Raw genomic sequence first — 21,002 nt, 5'->3', positions numbered from 1 at the left:
TGTGAACAGATAGTTGACTGTTATGCAAAACAAAAATTGGCAGGATGCATACCAGTCAACAAAAAATCTCTGAACAAAACGTCCATCTCATAAGCAGCTTCCAGACCATTTATGGTTGGGCCACAAATCAAGCACCTCAATAGTAGCATAAACAAATATTAATTATGCAAGCAACACTTAGGCTCGGGGGGGGGGGGGGGGGGGGGGAACCCCACAAAAAAATCCTTCCAAAACTTCTCTCCCCACCCCACGCACACCATTGGGTGCCCCAAATGTGAGGAAGATAATAGGGAATCTAAATAAACCTGCCCGCATTATGAACCCAGACCTTTTGGTCAAACTCCCTACTTGCAACATCAACATACTATAGGGCTTGTTTCCTGCAGGCAGTGGTCACAGCTTCATGCCAGCTTCTCTCCTCCTCAGCTTAGGAGAGCAGAGGGAGATACCACCTAAGAGCTTGCCAGAGAAGCTCGGCTAAACCACTGGAAAATACATATTCAACACATCCCATCAAATCAATCGCAGTAGGATTGTGGTGATCCATTTTTGGGGGGCAGGAATAAAGACTGTACTAGTCTCCCTTCTTAGATGAGGAAGGAATTTTTCTATCAGATCCAATGTGGTTGCACAAATCTATGTGAGTTTTCCCTGCAGCTGCTCAGGACTTAGTGGGTCAGGAAACACATGGTTCACAGTGTCGTAACTCAGGAAATGTACACTGCAAATACTTTTTTCCTGAGTAGTCAGCTCCTCTAATAAACTAGCAAAATAAATTAATTCAAGAGAGAGGAACACATTAAAAAAAGGAGATCCTAAATTTCTCCTAAAGTGAAAGAAAAAATTTGTCATTTTCCCCTGGCTCTTAACTCCCAAGAGCAGGGATCACCTCAGACAAAACTAACCATCAGTTTTAAGTCATTGTTTTAATTCAAAGTTATTGTTCTAAGGAAACTGCGAGGGGAGATTCAACTCAATTTGAACATGAATGTTTAGCCAGTTATCTAAAATTGCTAAGCAACAATTCTGTTAAATTCAAAGGGCTCCTAATTCAGGAACAAAAATAGAAATCTATTCAAATGCACTACAGAGTAGGTGAATATTCAGAGGAAAGGAGTAACATTCAGGGTTATTGAATTAGAAGGCAGATTCCAAACAAATTAGTTTTAATGTCTATTTTCATTTCGCTACTGATTTCCCAGTAAAATATCCTCTGGCAAGAGAAAATATACACAAATGTCTCATAAAAGCAGCCTGGAACAGAAAGCAAGTTTGCCTCTCCTCTGGGGCATTGTCGTCAGCCCCCGTTGACCCCACACATCACAAACACCAAGCCCCCCAGCCCGCCCGGTGGGTTGGTCACAATGTTAGTACTGGCCACCTCTAGGTTTGGTAACGACATCTGGGCAACTCCTGACAACCCTCCAGCCACCAGGAAGGAAAGGTGGTTGGCCTATGCCAGAAGTTATTTGTCACACAACGCTTTTTGGTGGAGAACAGTATCAGCTGTAGAGTAAGTCAATACGTATGTCCCACCTGGAGTTTTTTTAATCGAAATGGAGAACTCCAAGGAAGTTCAGCGTTCAGGTCTCAGTGTTCTCAAACCTCCCTGAATCTGCATAAATTGGTCTGGAAATCTCATTAAAACGTGTTCCCAAGAGGGAACTAGTACTCACTTTCCCCAGTTCCTGCTAGAGCCATTAGTCAAACAAAAACGACAAGTAAAAAACACTTGGTTCTCCTGTGTAAAGGATCAGGGGATGATAACAAATCCTACACCAACTCTTTTCTTTCTTGGAACTAAGCATCTTAGATCCCTGATAGAAAGGGGGGACTGGGGAAGGTCACAACACATGCAGGATTGATAAGCATGCCTGAAACAATGATTTCACGATATCCCGTATCTCTGACAGGAGGCTAGATGTCCTCAAATCCAATCTTGAAGTTCCATGTGGGAACCCATGACCTGAAGAAGTACAGTTAAAATTAAGGTCTGCTTCCAACTGCTTAGCAACAGTCTCCATGATTCTTGCAACTCAGTTGTGCCAATTTACTCCTGTGAAGAGTAGTCCTGCTGGGATAAACTGCAGATTCAAAAGGATGAAATTCTTTGCATCTTGGTTATTGATCGGGGTATCACCATCACAATTTTTTTCTTTCAGGTTTGGATTCATAAGGAAAAAGTTCCACAAAGCTTTTCCAGTACAGAGAATGAGATGCTATAACCCAGAAAATTACTGGAGTGCAAAATTACTGTAACTATTACTAATAGCAATGTTTATGGCATCATACTGAATATCATCTAGAAAAAGACACACATTTCTGGTTTTGCTTTAGACATGGATACTTATGTACAAAGCCAGAAAGAAATATATACCTTTCCAAAGGTTAGCTTGTAACCATTGATGTAATTTGAAGCATTTAGTACAGCACAACACAGAAGTGCATTACCCAGCCATCCATGTAATGTAGAATCCATCTCGACATCACCATCAGATACCGCTCGCCTGTCACATAACATTCATCATACCAAGGAAATCTCTCTCTGCCTGCCCTCTCACAATGGAAAAAAGAAAGTAATAAGTTTCCTTACAAACCTCACTTACTTCTGATCTTTACCAAATTCCATACTAACTCAGCTGCCTGCTCCAGAATTTCTGTCTCAGAAAACATAATGGTGTAATGCCACATTATTATTCCTCTGTTCAGAATTAGGGAAATACTCTGTCCTGGTTTTGGCTGGGATAGAGTTAATTTCCTTCCTAGTAGCTGGTACAGTGCTGTGGTTTGGATTTAGGATGAGAACAATGTTGATAACACACTGATGTTTTAGTTGTTGCTAGGTAGTGCTTACACTAGTCAAGGACTTTTCAGCTTCCCATGCTCTACCGACTGAGAAGGCTGGGGGTGCACAAGAAGCTGGGAGGGGGCACAGCCAGGACAGACATTCCATACCATGGGACGTCATGCTCAGTACATAAACTGGGGAAAGCTGGCCGGGGGGGGCCGCTGCTCGGGGACTGGCTGGGCATCGGTCGGCGCGTGGTGAGCAATTGCATTGTGCATCACTTGCTTTGTGTATTCTTTTATCTTCCCTCCACCCCCTTCGTTTTCTCTCCCATTAAACTTTATCTCAGCCCACGAATTTTACTTTTTTTTTTTTTCTGATTCTCTCCCCCATCCCACTGGGGCGGGGGAGGGGAGTGAGCGAACAGCTGTGTGGTGTTTAGCTGCCTGCTGGGTTAAGCCTCAAGAATCCTTTTTGCACCCAATGTGGGGCACAAAGTGAGATAATGACAGATCTGACCAGAGCGTGTCAAGGCAAATTTGTTACAAGCATTCATCATATCGGTTTAACAGTCGCTGGTCACAATGTTGATTAATTTACCATCAAATTGTGCTGTGTAAGACCTTACTTGCTGTCTATGTTCCCTCTTGTGCTGTTTAGCACCTCTGGGAGCTGGATCAAGGATATCGTTTTGCTGCACTGTGTAACACTACTGGTTTATGAGGTGGTAAAATTATTGGTTGTGAGACTAATTTTTGTGTTTGTATTTCTGTGTTTGTACTCAGCATTGCCGACATCTCTGTACCTTGGGAGTCACTTTTCAGAAACTATTAGTAATTACACCTTTTACCTTTTCTTCTCAGGCAACCAGTCTGTTGGGGAGAAGGCAGGGGGGACACTTTCCCCTGCTCCTTCACCTTCCCTTTCTCCTTCAGGCTAATTACAACAGCTCTTGAGATTTTGCATATCATTGGGATGTTCAAAACAGCATGGTCCTATTGCTCTGTCTCCTGGATGTGGTTCAGGTCTTGTTTAAGGTTAAACAATTATTTAAGAATATCATACAGAGATCAACCCTGGCGACATGCACTGCAACTACTCCAGCCCCCACAACATGCACTGCAGCTACTCGAACCCTGGCGACAGGCACTGTGGCTACTCTGACCCCAGCAACAGGCACTGTGGCTACTCCAACCCTGGCGATAGGCACTGCGGCTGAACCACAGAACCAACCTGTGCCGGTATCGGTCGCCCCTATACACAAGAAGAAATACACAAGAAAATCGGCTCATTTCAGCCATCGTCCAGGCGAGCACGTTGTCACCTGGCTGCTCTGATGCTGGGATAATGGGGCCAGTAGCCTGGAATTAGAGGGTAGGGAAGCCAAGCAGCAGGGATCCCTTTCCAGGGAAGGGGGCATTGACAACACGATGTCAATTGCACAAGCCCTCAGCCTCTGGAAGCGACTCCTGTCAGGTATGAAGGAAAGATATCCCTTCAAGGAAGATGTTATATGTCACCCAGGCAAGTGGACCACCATGGAGAGAGGTATCCAGTACCTGAGGGAATTAGCCGTGCTGGAGGTGATTTATGATGACCTGAACAATACGCAGTTATCCAAAGATCCAGATGAAGTCAAGTGCATACAACCCATGTGGTGGAAGTTTGTACGACTGCAGCATTGTCATATGCCAACTCATTGGCAGTAATGACCTGGAAAGATGGAAAGGAGCAAACGGTGGATGAATTGGCTGGCCAACTCTGGCAATACGAAGAAAGTCTCTCTTCCTCCCCACGGGCCTGCGTCTTGGCTGTGGAGAAACTGTCCCGGGAGTTCCAGCGATTCAAAGAGGATACATCCTACTCCCCACCTGTATGGATGTGTCTCTCAGCCACTAGGAGTAAGCATCCCTCTGCTCAAGAGAGAGGATATAGTGGGTGCACACCACAGGGCACCCTGTGGTTTTACCTGCGTGACCACGGAGAGGACATGAAGAAGTGGGATGGAAAACCCACCTCAACCCTACAGGCACGGGCACATGAGTTGCAAGGAAAAACAATCACAAAAGGGGGTTCTTCCAGGAAAATTGCTGCTCCGGTTTCCAGTGAGCAGTTCCCCAGACAGAGCAGAAGGGCTGATTTTACTTCTGATCTCAATAATGGGACTTTTGATTCATGTTTACAAAAGTGAGTGATGAATACCGTGACCAGGATTAGAGGTGCCCTGCCTCCAGCCAGGGGGAGGAAAGGGACAACTGGGTTTACTGGACTGTGTGGATTCAGTGGCCTGGCACATCAGACCCACAGGAGTGTAAGGCTCTAGTAGACACTGGTGCACAGTGTACCCTAATGCCATCAAGTTGTACAAGGGCAGAACCCATCTGTATTTCTGGAGTGATGGAGGGATCCCCACAGCTAGCTGTATTGGAGGCTGAAGTGAGCCTAACTGGGAATGAGTGGCAGAAGCACCCCATTGTGACTGGCCCAGAGGCTCCGTGCATCCTTGGCATAGATTACCTCAGGAGAGGGTATTTCAAGGACCCAGAATGGTACCGGTGGGCTTTTCATATAGCTGCCCTGGGGACAGAGGAAATTAAATAGCTGTCCACCCTGCCCGGTCTCTCGAAGGATCCTTCTACTGTGGGGCTGCTGAGGGTCAAAGAACAATGTATGCCGATCGCCACCACAATGGTGCACCGGCAGCAATATTGCACCAACAGAGACTCCCCGATTCCCATCCATAAGCTGATTCATCAACTGGAGAGCCAAGGAGTGATCAGCAAGACTCGCTCACCCTTTAACAGTCCCATATGGCCAGTGCGAAAGTCTAATGGAGTGGAGACTAATGGTAGACTATCAGGGCTTGAATGAAGTCACGCCGCCGCTGAGTGCTGTCGTGCCGGACATGCTAGAACTTCAATACGAATTGGAGTCAAAGGCAGCCAAGTGGTATGCCACAACTGATACTGCTAATGCGTTTTTCTCAGTCCCTTTGGCAGCTGAGTGCAGGCCACAGTTTGCTTTCACTTGGAGGGGCGTTCAGTACACCTGGAACCGACTGCCCCAGGGGTGGAAACACAGCCCCACCATTTGCCATGGACTGATCCAGACTGCACTGGAACAGGTTAAGCTCTGGGACACCTGCAATACATTGATGACATCATCATATGGGGCAACACAGCAGGAGAAGTTTGTAAGAAAGGGAAGAAAATAGTCCAAACCCTGCTGAAGGCCGGTTTTGCCATAAAACAAAGTAAGGTCAAGGGACCTGCACAGGAGATCCAATTTTTAGGAATAAAATGGCAAGATGGACGTCGTCAGATCCCAATGGATGTGATCAACAAAATAACAGCCATGTCTCCACCAACTAGCAAAAAGGAAACACAAGCTTTCTTAGGCGTCGTGGGTTTTTGGAGAATGCACATTCCAAATTACAGTCTGATTGTAAGCCCTCTCTACCAAGTGACCCAGAAGAAGAACAATTTCAAATGGGGCCCTGAACAACGACAAGTCTTTGAAAAAATTAAACAGGAGCTGGTTCATGCAGTAGCCCTGGGGCCAGTCCGGGCAGGGCAAGAGGTAAAAAATGTGCTCTACGCCGCAGCAGGGGAGAACGGCCCTGCCTGGAGCCTCTGGCAGAAAGCACCAGGGGAGACTCGAGGTCGACCCCTAGGGTTTTGGAGTCGGGGATACAGAGGATCCGAGGCCCGCTATACTCCAACTGAAAAAGAGATATTAGCAGCATATGAAGGGGTTTGAGCTGCTTCAGAAGTGATCGGCACTGAAGCACAGCTCCTCCTGGCACCCCGACTGCCGGTGCTGGGCTGGATGTTCAGAGGGAGGGTCCCCTGTGCACATCATGCAACTGATGCTACATGGAGTAAGTGGGTCGCACTGATCACACAACGGGCTCAAATAGGAAACCCCAGTCGCCCAGGAATCCTGGAATTGATCAGGGACTGGCCAGAAGGCAAAGATTTCGGAATGTTGCAGAGGAGGAGGTGACGCGTGCTGAAGAGGCCTCACTGTATAATAAACTACCAGAAAATGAGAAGCAGTATGCCCTGTTCACTGATGGGTCCTGTTGTACTGTGGGAAAGCTTCGGAGGTGGAAGGCTGCTGTGTGGAGTCCTATACGACATGTTGCAGAAACTGCTGAAGGAGAAGGTGAATCGAGTTAGTTTGCAGAGGTGAAAGCCATCCAGCTGGCTTTAGATATTGCAGACCAAGAAAAGTGGCCAGTGCTCTCTCTCTATACTGACTCATGGATGGTGGCAAATGCCCTGTGGGGGTGGTTGCAGCAATGTGTCCTGGTTTCGGCAGGGATAGAGTTAATTTCCTTCCTAGTAGCTGGTACAGTGTTTTGGATTTAGGGTGAGAACAAAGTTGATAACGCACCAATGTTTTAGTTGTTGCTAGGTAATGCTTACACTAGCCAAGGACTTTTTAGTTTTCCATGCTCTACTGACTGAGAAGGCTGGGGGTGCACAAGAAGCTGGGAGGGGGCACAGCCAGGACAGCTGACCCCAACTGGCCAAAGGGACATTCCATACCATGGGACGTCATGCTCAGTACATAAACTGGGGGAAAGCTGGCCGGGGGGGGCCGCTGCTCGGGGACTGGCTGGGCATCGGTCGGCGGGTGGTGAGCAATTGTACTGTGCATCACTTGCTTTGTGTATTATTATTATTATTATCATATTATTATAATCATCATTTTATTTCAATTATTAAACTGTTTTTATCTCAACCCATGAGTTTTTCTCACTTGTGCTCTTCCAATTCTCTCCCCCATCCCACCGGGGGGCGGGGGGAGTGAGTGAGCGGCTGCGTGGTGCTTAGTTGCCAACTGAGGTTAAACCACTACACAATGGAACCAGAGCAACTGGCAGCGCAGAGGCAAACCCACCTGGGCTGCCCCATTGTGGCAAGATATTGCTGCTTGGGTAGAGAACCTGGTTGTAAAAGTCCGTCACGTAGATGCTCACGTACCCAAGAGTCGGGCCACTGAAGAACATCAAAACAACCAGCGGGTGGTTCAGGCTGCTAAGATTGAAGTGGCTCAGGTGGATCTGGACTGGCAACATAAGGGTGAATTATTCATAGCTTGGTGGGCCCATGACACCTCAGGCCATCAAGGAAGAGATGCAACGTACAGATGGGCTCGTGATCGAGGGGTGGACTTGACCATGGACACTATTGTGCAGGTTATCCATGAATGTGAAACACGCGCTGCGATCAAGCAAGCCAAGCGGTTAAAGCCCCTCTGGTATGGAGGACGATGACTGAAACATAACTATGGGGAGGCCTGGCAGATCGATTATATCACACTCCCACAAACCCGCCAAGGCAAGCGCCACGTGCTTACAATGGTGGAGGTAACCACCGGATGGCTGGAAACATACCCCGTGCCCCATGCCACCGCCCAGAACACTATCCTGGGCCTTGAAAAGCAAGTCCTATGGCGACATGGCACCCCAGAAAGAATTGAGTCAGACAATGGGACTCATTTCCGAAACAACCTCATAGACACCTGGGCCAAAGAGCACGGCACTGAGTGGGTGTATCACATCCCCTATCAGGCACCAGCCTCCGGGAAAATCGAATGATGCAATGGACTGTTAAAGACTACGCTGAGAGCAATGGGTGGTGGGGCATTCAAACATTGGGACACACATTTATCAAAAGCCACCTGGTTAGTCCACACGAGGGGATCTGCCAATCAAGCTGGCCCTGCCCAGTCAAAACTTTTACATACTGTAGAAGGGGATAAAGTCCCTGTAGTGCACGTAAAAAATATGCTGGGGAAGACAGTCTGGGTTATTCCTGCCTTGCGCAAAGGCAAACCCACCCGTGGGATTGCTTTTGCTCAGGGACCTGGGTGCACTTGGTGGGTGATGTGGAAGGATGGGGAAGGCTGATGTGTACCTCAAGGGGATTTGATTTTGGGGGACAATAGCCAATGAATTAAATTGTATGATATTAATTACTATGTAATACTGTATATCATCACTTCTATGGTGGCTATATGCCATATCAATGGTATTACAGTAAGAATCACCCAGATTAATGAAGAATGAACTTCGATGAAACCGAGCAAAGTGCAGCGGTGATAGAACCAGACAAGTGCAGCAGTGATGGGACCAAAACTGGCTTCAGCATGCAAAAAATCCAACACCACACACCATCTCTCCTGCCCTGAAGGACTGTTATGACAGAGGGAGCCCAAAGTCATGCACTAAATGAACTCAGTGAACAATTTATAGGGATGGCCCATAGACTAAGGGAATGATATCTGTGTATGTACCAAAAGACAGGAAAAGTGGTGGTGATTAATTGGGACATATTGGAAAGTGTGGGGACCTGTGCATGACGTAGATGGTATAGAATAAGGGGTGGATAACTGTCCTGGTTTCGGCTGGGATAGAGTTAATTTCCTTCCTAGTAGCTGGTACAGTGCTGTGTTTTGGGTTTAGGATGAGAACAATGTTGATAACACACTGATGTTTTAGTTGTTGCTAAGTAGTGCTTACACCAGTCAAGGACTTTTCAGCCTCATATGCCCTGCCAGCAAGAAGCTGGGAGGGGGCACAGCCAGGACAGCTGACCCCAGCTGGCCAAAGGGACATTCCATACCATGGGACGTCATGCTCAGTATATAAACTGGGGGAATGCTGGCTGGGGGAGGGGTGATCGCTGCTCGGGGACTGGCTGGGCATCGGTCAGTGGGTGGTGAGCAATTGCATTGTGCATCACTTATTTTGTATATTCTTTTATCATTATTATTATTATTATTTTCTCTTCCTTTTCTGTCCTATTAAACTGTCTGTCTCAACCCATGAATTTTACTTTTTTTTTTCCCCAATTGTCTCCCCCATCCCACTGGGGTGGGTGGGGAGTGAGCGAATGGCTGTGTGGTGTTTAGCTGCCTCTTGGGTTAAACCACAACATACTCCCTGAACAGTACAGCTGATATCCTTGACTGTGGAACTACATACATCAATCTGTGTGCGAGACGGTAACAACCGAGGAAATACTGTATCTGTTTAAAGCATAATGTATGTTTCTACATGCTTTTCCATTTCGGGGATCAACGGGATCCCACTGGGAGTGTATGCCTTCATTATTTTGCATGGTACATCTCCAAGTCACATTATTCAGCTTAAGTGCTGAATGCACCTGGCAGCAGTATGTACAGCTACAGTGCCTCCTCTTGGCACAGTCATACATACAACTACAGACACACGGACACATGGACGTGCACATAGGATCTGATCTCCCTTGTATCATCTAGCACAAGCTGTGTCATTCTATTACTCCAATTAGTGCTTGTGCCAGAACAAACAAAACAAAAATATTGTCACACTGGGAGCTGGCAAGTAGTTTGAATGACTGCAGAATAGCACCACTGGTCACAACCTGAAATAAGCTAAGCAGCTCTCACTAATAATTTGTGAAACTTTGGTAAAACTTTCTCATGATAATTTTGGCCTTTTAAAAAAAGCAGTCAGCCTTAATCAATCTGTGCCTGATTTATCAGAATGGAAAGGCCTACACACGACCCACTGTGCAATCTGGAACTCCATGAAACATGAATTATTACTTTTAGCTAATTTTTATCCATCTAATATTGTGACAGTAATCAAGCAGGGATAAAGTGTGTCCGACTGAGAGTTCACAGGACTCATCTGGCTCAACTTCAGTGCTTATGCAGCTTTCAAGAGATATGTCATACTGGAAACCACAGCTGTAATTTACAAAAGTCTATTTATATTTGTTATTGCTGTTACAGTTGGGGTATGTTATGGCAGACAAACTCCTACAGCACCTCTGAGGATATGAGGACTTTTCGTATTCATTTCAGTGGCTCCTGAAGTTGACACTTTCACATCAGTCACTGGCTCTTAAAGTTGACACTTTTGCCTAAGTATTTCCACACTATTTATCCTCAACCACATTCAATTGCTCTAAAATTGAGGTTTGGCATCTTGACATCAGAAGTGGTCAAACAAAATACAGAAAGGGCCTCCAATGTTTTGTCCCAGGCAGTGATCAGGAATTCAAAAATAACCAAGTCAAAATAAATCAGACACACTGTAAAAGGATTACACACTTCCCTCTGTACATCTTTTCCATCGCTAATGCATAACTTATGCATAGAATTAATGTGCTGATGCATAACTGATTAGTGGAAAGTAGCATATAGCTAACTTTTTACACAAAGTTTAAGATTAAGAAAGGAACTTGATCCCTCCATAGACAGTGACGTGACTGCAGGACCATTGATCCAGAATTCACATTAGATATCAACACAATATTAGATGCATTGTCAACAGTGGAAACTGCTCCATGGCAGCGTGTGGCAGTGGCACCAGGAGGTACTTTTGAATGTCCAGGCATATTGAACTGCTTTGAAGGAAGATACTGCTTGCATTTATCAGCTGCAGCTAGCACAGTAATGGAGCAGGTTTTGTGCTTGCTTTGTTGAGAATCTGCTGCAGCTGCAAAGGACTGTCTGATCACTTCTGCAGACAGATTGTAAGAGCTATGGAAAAGCAGATGATACCAGAAAATGGTCTGGTAAACAGGCTGATTAGTATTGCTAGCCTAAAACCAAGGGCAATTTACATTAAGATTGCTTCTCTGAACCACCAGAGTGGGTTTGTGAAAAGAGAAGGAGCTGGTTGTACTTTCTCTGCATAAGAAAGGATTTGCAGGCTGATTGTTTGAGAGATCTTTTGAAATGATCTTTGATAGGGTACACGCTACAAAATGCAGAAGCTTTAGGAAAAATTCTCTCTCCTAAACAATACTCAGGTAAATAACTCAAGTCAAAGGTAATTTAGCACCAGAGATATGTGCAGGCAACTAATTGAAAGGCATAGTATATAAGCAATTCATTTTTGTGTAGATGCTTCAAAGCTTCAAGCTGTTATTTTAATTGCTCCTTTAAATCACTGAAATCAGAGAGAATAAAACCATCTTTCCTCCTTGCTAGCATGGGGCAGATTTTCCTACGTGCAAATCATATTTGTCAGAGATACTCCCCCAAAGGCTCTTTTTTCCCTACTTCTTTCTCACTCTCTCCTCTCCCTTTCACATGTGTTTTAAAAAACAAATGCTTATACTAAAGAAGCCAGGCCCTCCTGCCAACCACAAGCTTCCATCCCACTCCCATCCTCTCCCATAATATGTCACCTTGTTCTTGTGAAAAATGGTACGTTCTCTACAGCATGGATCGGCATGCTGTAGGAGGAGGAAGGCAGCTTTGAAGCATGCGGCACACTGGAAATACTGACGTACCTAGCTCAAAATCGGATGACAGAGCTGTTGAAATAAAGCTGCTATGTTCATGAGGGAACAACCTGTTTGTTTGGGTTTAAGTATTTGCTTCTTGTCTAACATTTATTTTCCATGTTGGGAGATTTTTGGTCTCTAGTTTGAGTTGAGGAAGAAATAAGCTTCTCAAAGCTCTTGCAGTATATCTGCTAATAATATAAAAAATATAAGGAGTATACAAGATCAATTTAGATCTTGAATTTAAGTTTTTGTCAAAACTATCTCCTTGAAGCCCGTGTTCAGTAGAACTGTTTCAAAATAAAATGATCAATTTAACATTAACTATTTTTTTCCAAGTTGTGTTAGACATTCTTAGCAGAGAAGAATTTTGTACATTTGCTAAGCTTATGTAAGTACTTTTTACTTTATTAATTATTTATAAAAACAACACAGCATTATTTTGCTAATTTGGCTTCATCCATACAACTATTCAGAGATTTTAAGTAAAGCTTGAATCTCTTCTAGTCACAGAGCACCTTCATAGTTTATGACTATTAACAAGTATGAGGACCTGCACGCAGAGCAGTTTCAGTAAATGAACACCAAAAGATGTTTCTTCTTTAAAAATCAGTGCATGATATCTTACTGATCCTGACATAGTGCTCTGATTCTGTGCACAACAGGCATAAATAAAAAGTTAAGGAGAAAAAAAAGCAATAACATGTTTGAAAGAATTGTACAAAGATAAACCAGGGAAATTTGCAAGTTCTACAAGCCACAGATGAAATAAATACTTTTCCATATAGATTGTTTTTATCTAGTGCTAGGGTTTGTGTGGGTGCTGTATAGATTATACTGCTGTTACTTAATTCCTGTAACATCTGTAGGATTTTTGCAGCAAAACTACAAATGATTGGCGAGTATTTTGGCAGGAGGTTCCTCTCCCACATTACCAGTCTCACTCCTGTTTTTTGACACTGGCTATGTGACAGAGACTCTCAGAGAAGAGAAGGAAATCACTCCTGAAGAGATGGGGCTCACTGCAGCTCCCTGGAGTTCCACTTAAGGACTACCTAACTCTCATTGCAAAGCTAAAAGAAGAGATTACAGGACATTCATTATGATGAGACCGTTAACAGTAACATTTTTATAGGAACTTTTCCATATGGAAAAAGAGTAAGGCAGACATTGGAACAGGGCTGCTAGATAACCTCTGTGTTGATTATGGAAGCTGCCACTGATTCAAGCAGAAATCAAGAACTAATTTTCTAGAGGTGTATGAACAGTGGGGAAAGAAACAGCTCAAGTAACTGATGCCTCCGTGCAGGCATATGTTTGTGATTGCTCGGGGCTTATCTACCACTCTGAGAAGCATGTAGGTGAACAGAAGCGCTAGGAGCAATGACAAAGAGTCATGAGAATAGGGAAATGGTAATTCAGAATAAGTAAAGAATACTTGTCCCTGTATCAGCAACTTGAGTTTGTACCAGTTTACATCCAGTCGTGAAAACTGACGCTTTTCACTCCTCTGGAGAAGGATGCTTGCATAACTTTGTTCTCTTCCCTTGCTGAAGAATGAGCTGTATTGCAATGAAAGAAACCTGTAAGACTGCAGAATAAAGATTACTTTGACCTGTCCATTTCTATGATAGAATGTGCTAGTATTATTATCCTACTTTAAGAAGTTGGGAAAAGAATGAAGGTGTGCAGCAACCTATTAATGGTGACAGAGCACTACAGCTGCAGTAAGCCATGAGCCATCCAGCCATCCTTCACATCCCTCAAAAGAGAAAGAACATGTAAAAGACACAATATGCTCTATTAATCCCTACTGTGCATATTATCATTCATGCAGGCACCAAGCTGTGCACGTGGGGTGCCTTATTTACCTTTCTTTACTTTCACTTCCTATTTCTATTTATCTTTATCATGCTGTTAAAATAAACAAGTAATATGCAATTTTTCTGGAAGAGAATAAACAAAAACATGTTTAAGATATGTAGAGATTAATATTTAACTAGACAGATGGACTAAACAATTGGGCAATTAGTACAGCTCGGCATCATAAAAGCAGCTACCTGTAAAATAACTGAAATTAATGGCAACAAAACCAGTAAGTTAAAAAGAACTGCTGAAGAGCATAACTCATAAACTCTTCTGAGTTCAGAGACAGGTTCTATATACTGCAGAAGCTCCGTATGCTGCAGAGCAATGCCGTGGTGCCCAGCACCTCCTTTTCAGCAGCTCATAAACTAGTGCAGCATATGGTGTGGTGGGGCAACCCAAGCATGAGCTGTTCTTAGCGCCCTGGTAGTCCTACATGGGCACTTCATGTGCACCCAGATAACAAATGAGCCCAACAGATGAGGGCGCCCCGAAAACACTATCAAGGACCCTGAAGCACAGCACTGATCCCCACAGTGGGGATGGAGCAGACTGAAAACATTGCCAACATGCACTGCACTCAGGCTGCATCCAAAGGGGAAAGTGCACGAATATCTAAAGCAGACCAAAGTACTGAAAAGTCTTTCAACTTTGGCTTCCCATCAAGCCACCTGCAGTCATGAAGCCTGCAGACAAGACCAACACAGGCAGCATACCCCCAGTTGCTTATCATAAGATAAGCAAAGCCATCATATGCCCTTGGGAGAGCTGTTCAGAGCTTTGCATACTTATCAGTATATAAACTTATCATTGCATGGTGACAGCAACTATAAAATGTTATGGCCAGCACTTCCCACAGGAGATGATTAAATATTCTTCATGTCTGGTTCTGGTAGAGTTTGTGACTACAGGGCTTTCCAATGAGTCTGTTAACCTGCTTGCCTCAATGCACTCCTGAACAGTCAGAACTGGAAGATGGAAAGTTGAGAAGAGCTAAGAAATCATACCCTGGGAAACAAACCAAACCAAACCAAACCAAACCAAAATGGCCAGAAGCCAGAATGTTTCAGGGAACAGTGAGAACAGAAGACACAGAGATGACTCTTACCTCCTAATATTCTCCCACAACCTCCACCTGATTTCAGCTCCTGAACGTGTTCTAGTTTGCCAGTCTAGTAACTACTAATGGCTCTCGCTTGCAGGTAGCTGTCCACTTTTTGAATCTGGGTAAGTCTCTTCCCTTCACAATGTCCCTCAGCAGAATCTCACAGGCCTTCTATTCGTTGCACAAAGAACCACAAACTTGTGTTTGTTTTGAACCTTGGCCTCATGAAATTCATCTGATGCCTCCTACCTCTTGAAAAAAGAAAAAGCAACAAATGCCTCCTAACTCTCACTATGACATCCATGATTTTGCAGAACTTTCTCATCAACCCTCCAAGTCATCTCTTCTCTAAACGTCAAATGCACAGAAACTATTTTATACTTCCACTCATCCTTGATTGCAAACTCTCAACCTTCTCTAGTTCTCATCCTCTCATCTCAAACAGGACATATCGCAACTGTACATAGGGTTCAATATGTGTGCAAATTCTGGTTTTATACTGTGGTAGCACAATGGTCTTCTCTGCTTTGTTCTCTGTTCCTTTCCTAAGAATTCCTGATGTTTCCTCTACCTCTTTGGCTTCTGCTGAGCACTAAGATCGTTTAATGGAACTATCTATTGTAATTGTTAGATCTCGGTCCTCAGCAATAATGCCCAGCACAGAGCCCATCCTTTCAGGTGTAGAGCTCAAACTGTTTTTCCTCACGTGCATCACTAAGTATTTATCAACACTGAATTTCACCTGCCATTCTATTTATGTTCCATGTAGGAGTATATTAAATGGCACACATCACAATGCCTGTGGCAGTGAGGCCAAGGACCAACTGAAAAAAGAAAAAGAGCCATAAATCTCATTCACCACCCAGACCTGATTCACTGAGGGATCATGTCCATCCTATGCAATGAATGAGACAGGAGCCCACTGGGAAAAAAACGCGTTATTTTAAAGAACCACATAATTATGATAACACATACATGGGGAAGAAATAAAATTATCTTAATTACCCAAATTTGAACTGCATGACTCTGCAACTTTAATACCATCTCTACCATGATTCACTGCATCAAGTTACCAAACAGGTGATTCAGCTGTTTAAGCTGTGGTTTGTAGACTTGCATTTTCATATTTATTACAGGTGGACAGCCTTGCTCCAGCTCAGTCTCCTGAGACTCCCCACCACACACTTTTCTTGTCAGATTTGCTGCAGAACCGTCTTACTTTTTTTTACATCACCCAGAAGAATGACCTTTTATGCAGAACTAGCTTAAACAGCAACACAAAAAAGTACTTAAGAATATTAGGGATGCTGTTTTTTCCTTTTTCAACATCCCCATGCTTTGATATTCCTTCAACTGATTGATTCAATTACTTGTAGATTTTATTTTCTCTCAGAACTTCAATACTACAAATATTGAAAAGCTGTGCTTTTAACAATACAGAAACAGTAATTTTGAATTTAATTGATCCTAGTAGGAAAAAACAGTATTTTTTACTCTTACTGCGTTATTTGAACAATTTGTAAATGTACTGGAATTAATTCATAAAGCAAAATGTGTCGCTGATTCCTTGGCAGTGTCTGATTCCAAAGGCAGAAGATATTCATCATTTCAAAAAAATTTACTAAATACATGTTTGTGACAGGTTCATAAAGTTCCTAAAACTGACCATTACTCTCTTGTGATCATCTGAAGACCACAGGAAGTACACAAGAGTAACAGGAGCACTGATCCATGTTTATCCAGAAATTATTTTTTCATGATGCCTACTCACTCATCAAGTGAATCACCACAACTTTAGACACAGTGGATACAAAATCCACCGAAATCAATGGTGACAATTTACTGACTTGCATAGAAATTCATGAATGATTTTGAGACTAGGGTCTTCAAAGCAGTTTCTTAACATTCCAACAGTTATGATGGAAAAGAGGCAGGTGTTAATTTACAGTTGGACTATGCTTTATCATAGATAATCAAAATGAACTGTGGGTTTGAGTGTGTCAATGCAAAGTGAAAGTCATTTTTTGGACTTCAAAAAAGTTGCTTTTTATTTGTAACATGACCTAGGACAGGACTCAGTTAGTGCAAGATATTAGTATGTCAAAAGGTACACAGCAAGACAGCAAGCGAATTCAAAACTTAAATCAAGTAGTTTAAGTTGCGCTAAATACCTCCAGTCAGCAGACAACATAGCTGCTTTCCAAGGAATATACAGTATGCATTTGCAATAATTTAGTTAAGTACAACTGCTGTTATGTACACCAACCATGGACATAAAAAGGCTTATTTTCAAAATAAAATCTTAAATTGTAAGTGAATACAAAAAAAATAAAACCAAGAAAGATATGATCTAGATGTTTAGCAGATTACATATATGTAAAACATTAATCTTTCAGTAATAGTCTGGACTAGAAATATTAAGGACAGAATACAAGAATTCAACTAATAGATGATGAACTGAAAATGTGGAGTGGTAAATGTAATTCTGATTTAAGCCAGCAAGAAAAGCTATCATTGGTTTATATCACGATAGTTCAAAATCTCACTGAACAGTTTGGCAGTCTCCTTATGGTCCACAAAAGCAAGACAGAAAGCTCACATGTGTTTCTTGAAGGTATGTGGTATAGTATGCAGTCCTCATTTGTTAGGTTGCATGTTTTGTTCTAAAAGATATTTCTGAATACATTCTCATCCTTTCCTTCTTTCAAGTAGACATGGCAATGGTTGCTGGCAACTCCCCAGGACAGGGTGGTAAATAAACAGCCTAAAAGATGATTTTACTCTTTGGTGACATAAATTGCTTCATCAGCCAAAATTTCCAGACTGCCATAGCAGGAAATGCAGCAGGGCTGGATGTACCTGAACAGTCTGTCATAAGCTGTTTTAGTCATTCTTACGGGTCAATTTCACTTTCAATTAAATCAGTTACATTACAAATATTTTCATAACGGCCACATAACCGGAAGCCAAGGCTCCAACTATCTGTGAATGTCGTACTGCAATGTCCACACAAAGGGCAGGATTCCAGACACAAACCACCAGCAGATTAAAGTAACCAATCAGTGGCTATTTAGGATTCAAATAATTATGTTCTTAGGAAATACTTACCTTTTGAGACCTAGGTATCTTATTGTTATCTCTCTTTTGTACAGCACATTTCTCTCACCTGGTGGACTCCCATGCCCTGCTGCAGCTGTAGCAATAGCAAAAGCTGAAGCAGGAGAAACCGAACAGTGGCTGTTGTCAGCAGTTTGTACTGTAAAGGGAACAGACAGAGAAAAGTTTACAACTTCTACATACTTTTCATATTTTTCAAGTTAAGCAACAATAATACTTAAAATCTTCACTAATGTTTATACTTTGTGAACATTTTACATTTTCATTGCCAGAGGACTTTATATTAAGGGAAATAAAAATATCATAATCATATTTGTGATTTAAGTTTTATTTCCAGGTTGGTATAATTAATGTTGCTATGGAAAAAAATGTCTAAGACACTGCCAAGGTGAGGAACAAGCAGTAACCAAACAGAAAAAGACAAAAAAAAAAGACAAAAACAATGGTGTAGAAAATTAACCTAAACAAAAAATCATGTTGGAGAACTAAGCATATTAACCAACTTCTGATAACAAGATTCACATATTTTCCCAGGTCACTGCCTAGGATGAGTACAGTTTTGCACAATTTATCAAGCTTTCTCTATAGGAAGTGCTGTGAACATTGCTTCTGACTAGTACTCAGATAATATGGCACTGTTCCCCACAGTTCCCAACTCCAAATCTTGCCATCTCACCATAAACATGCCCAATAACAGAAGATTACCATTGGTTTAAAATTAAAATGTCTCAGCAACTTATTAACAGTTGAGAAGACTGCTCTGTTTTTGTTGTTTTAATCCCAGACATGAAATAACTGCCTAGAAATCTGGCTTGCACGAGATGGCAGCATTTTAAGTGTTCATGGACGTAGCTCACAGCTCTGCTAATGATTTCAAAGAGCCATGTGAGTGCTATTTGAGGAGCTCCAGCTCTCACTTTTCCTCTTCAGTTGGGCAGTTTATTTAAATTTTGGAACAAATAATGTGACACCATCTGTAAGTGTTCAGTGTTATACAAAGAAACAGACACAGTCACTCCCCATTGACAATAATGGGTGTTGCGTATTTCATGATTACATATGGTGCCCAAAATATGTCCCCTTAGTAGCTGAAAAAAAATCTATCAAGGTCTTTAGAGCTTTGTGAGAATAGGACTGATTCAATATTAGTCTTGAACTTGGGCACATCCTGCTCGAGCTATTTAAGAACATTTCATAATACCTAAGTCATAATATGCTTCCAAGTCTCTTGTTATTACTGTACAAATTAACCAGCATAATTTACATTCTAACGGCTTTTTTTTAAATACCTGAGAAATAAGGAAAATACAAGCAAAACACATTATTCAAAAATTATTCTTTTCTAATATCCTACAAAGATTACAGCTACAGTATTTAAACTCTTTAAAGGGACTGATAGAGGCAAGAAACATCAGGTTCTTACCTCCTGGTTGACGATAGCGGAGATGACGTGGTGTCGAAGGGGATCTACATGGGGAAAGCTCTGTGGTATCCACTGCTGAGGTGCTTTCAGGAATTGTCCGGTCCACTGACACAGATTCTAGAACTGCTGCTTTAAAAGGGAATAAATGTTAATACTGGGATGATCGTTCATAATTTACAACTCTTAAGTATATTATATTATATTATATCATATTATATAAAATATATAACAAGTTAATTAATGTATCAATAATTAGGTTATGTTATATTAATGTATTTATAAAGTATAAATGTTCTGTGAAAATATCAAGAGGCCATAGGGAAGTACGATATGGGGCTTTAAGATATGCTTTTTTAAAGCACAGAGTGTAGTCAGATTAGTTTGTATTAGCTATGGAGTTCCCCTGCAGAGATTATAGAGTATGTGGGTGATTCAGCACTCTCAGTTTACAAACACCAAAAGATGGAAAGTCTGCAAATGATCAATTTTGAACAATCTGAACTGTACTGCATTGATAAAAAAAGAATATGTACATCAAAGGGGGCTTCACTGAAAGGTAATGTTTAAAAAATGGTCATTAATTAACAGCACTTAATACCAGTGTTTCAATACCAACCTAATACCACTGTTGCGACAGGACAAGGGGGAATGGCTTTAAACTAAATGGGGGTAGATTTAGACTAGATATAAAGAAGAACTTTTTTACGCTGAGGGTGGTGAAACCCTGGCACAGGTTGCCCAGAGAGGTGGTGGATGCCCCATCCCTGGAAACATTCCAGGTCAGGTTGGATGGGGCTCTGAGCAACCTGAACTAGTTGCAGATGTCCCTGCCCGCGGCAGGGGGGTTGGACTAGATGACCTTTAGAGCTCCCTTCCAACCCAAACTATTCTATGATTCTATGAATACCATCTAACACAAAGTTGTTTATGTTTGTTTATGTTTAATCTGTGGTTCATAGTTGTTTTAAACAGTACTGCTTCTGGAACTTGCCATGAAACTTTTGCATTAAGAAGACTCAGCAATAATTATCCTCTGGATGGAGTTAAAGGACTGGGAAAGTTTTGTACCAATGACAGCCACACAAAAGCTCATAAATAAAGGACTTGGTGAAAACCAGCAAGTTGTCAGTTTTAAAAATAGCTTGGATAAGACTGCACTTTAAGTCAGCAGAATATGCAGTGAAATGCAAATGTAATAAGGATACTTGAACTCATAGGTTTTATATGAGCTAGGGAAAATAGTCCTTGTTGGATAACTATGTGTAATCAAAAACTGCCCAATAAAATGGCAAAACAGCACTGGAGAGCAGATTACTCCATGAAGGACCTCTTCTATCAGAAGAATAAAAAAGGAATGGCAGAAATACTACTTCCGAAATGAGGGAAAACAAACTTATAAAATATATC

General features: G+C 42.3%; 1 protein-coding gene across 2 annotated transcripts in view; it reads right to left on the bottom strand.

Moving 5' to 3' along the window:
- The window catches only part of RASGRF2 (Ras protein specific guanine nucleotide releasing factor 2), a 142,480-nt gene that overhangs the window by 40,623 nt on the left and 80,855 nt on the right, over positions 1-21,002 (bottom strand). The window contains exons 16-17 of one of the 2 annotated variants that reach the window (XM_076362795.1): positions 19,596-19,724; positions 18,222-18,311 (exon numbers count right to left, since the gene is read on the bottom strand). In XM_076362795.1, coding sequence (XP_076218910.1) covers positions 18,222-18,311; positions 19,596-19,724 — 219 coding nt within the window. The remainder of the gene's footprint in view (positions 1-18,221; positions 18,312-19,595; positions 19,725-21,002) is intronic. The other variant, XM_076362796.1, reaches the window with a different exon arrangement.

Source organism: Aptenodytes patagonicus, chromosome Z, assembly GCF_965638725.1.
Source record: "Aptenodytes patagonicus chromosome Z, bAptPat1.pri.cur, whole genome shotgun sequence".
NCBI lineage: Eukaryota > Metazoa > Chordata > Aves > Sphenisciformes > Spheniscidae > Aptenodytes > Aptenodytes patagonicus.
This window is presented reverse-complemented; position numbering and strand designations above follow the sequence as displayed.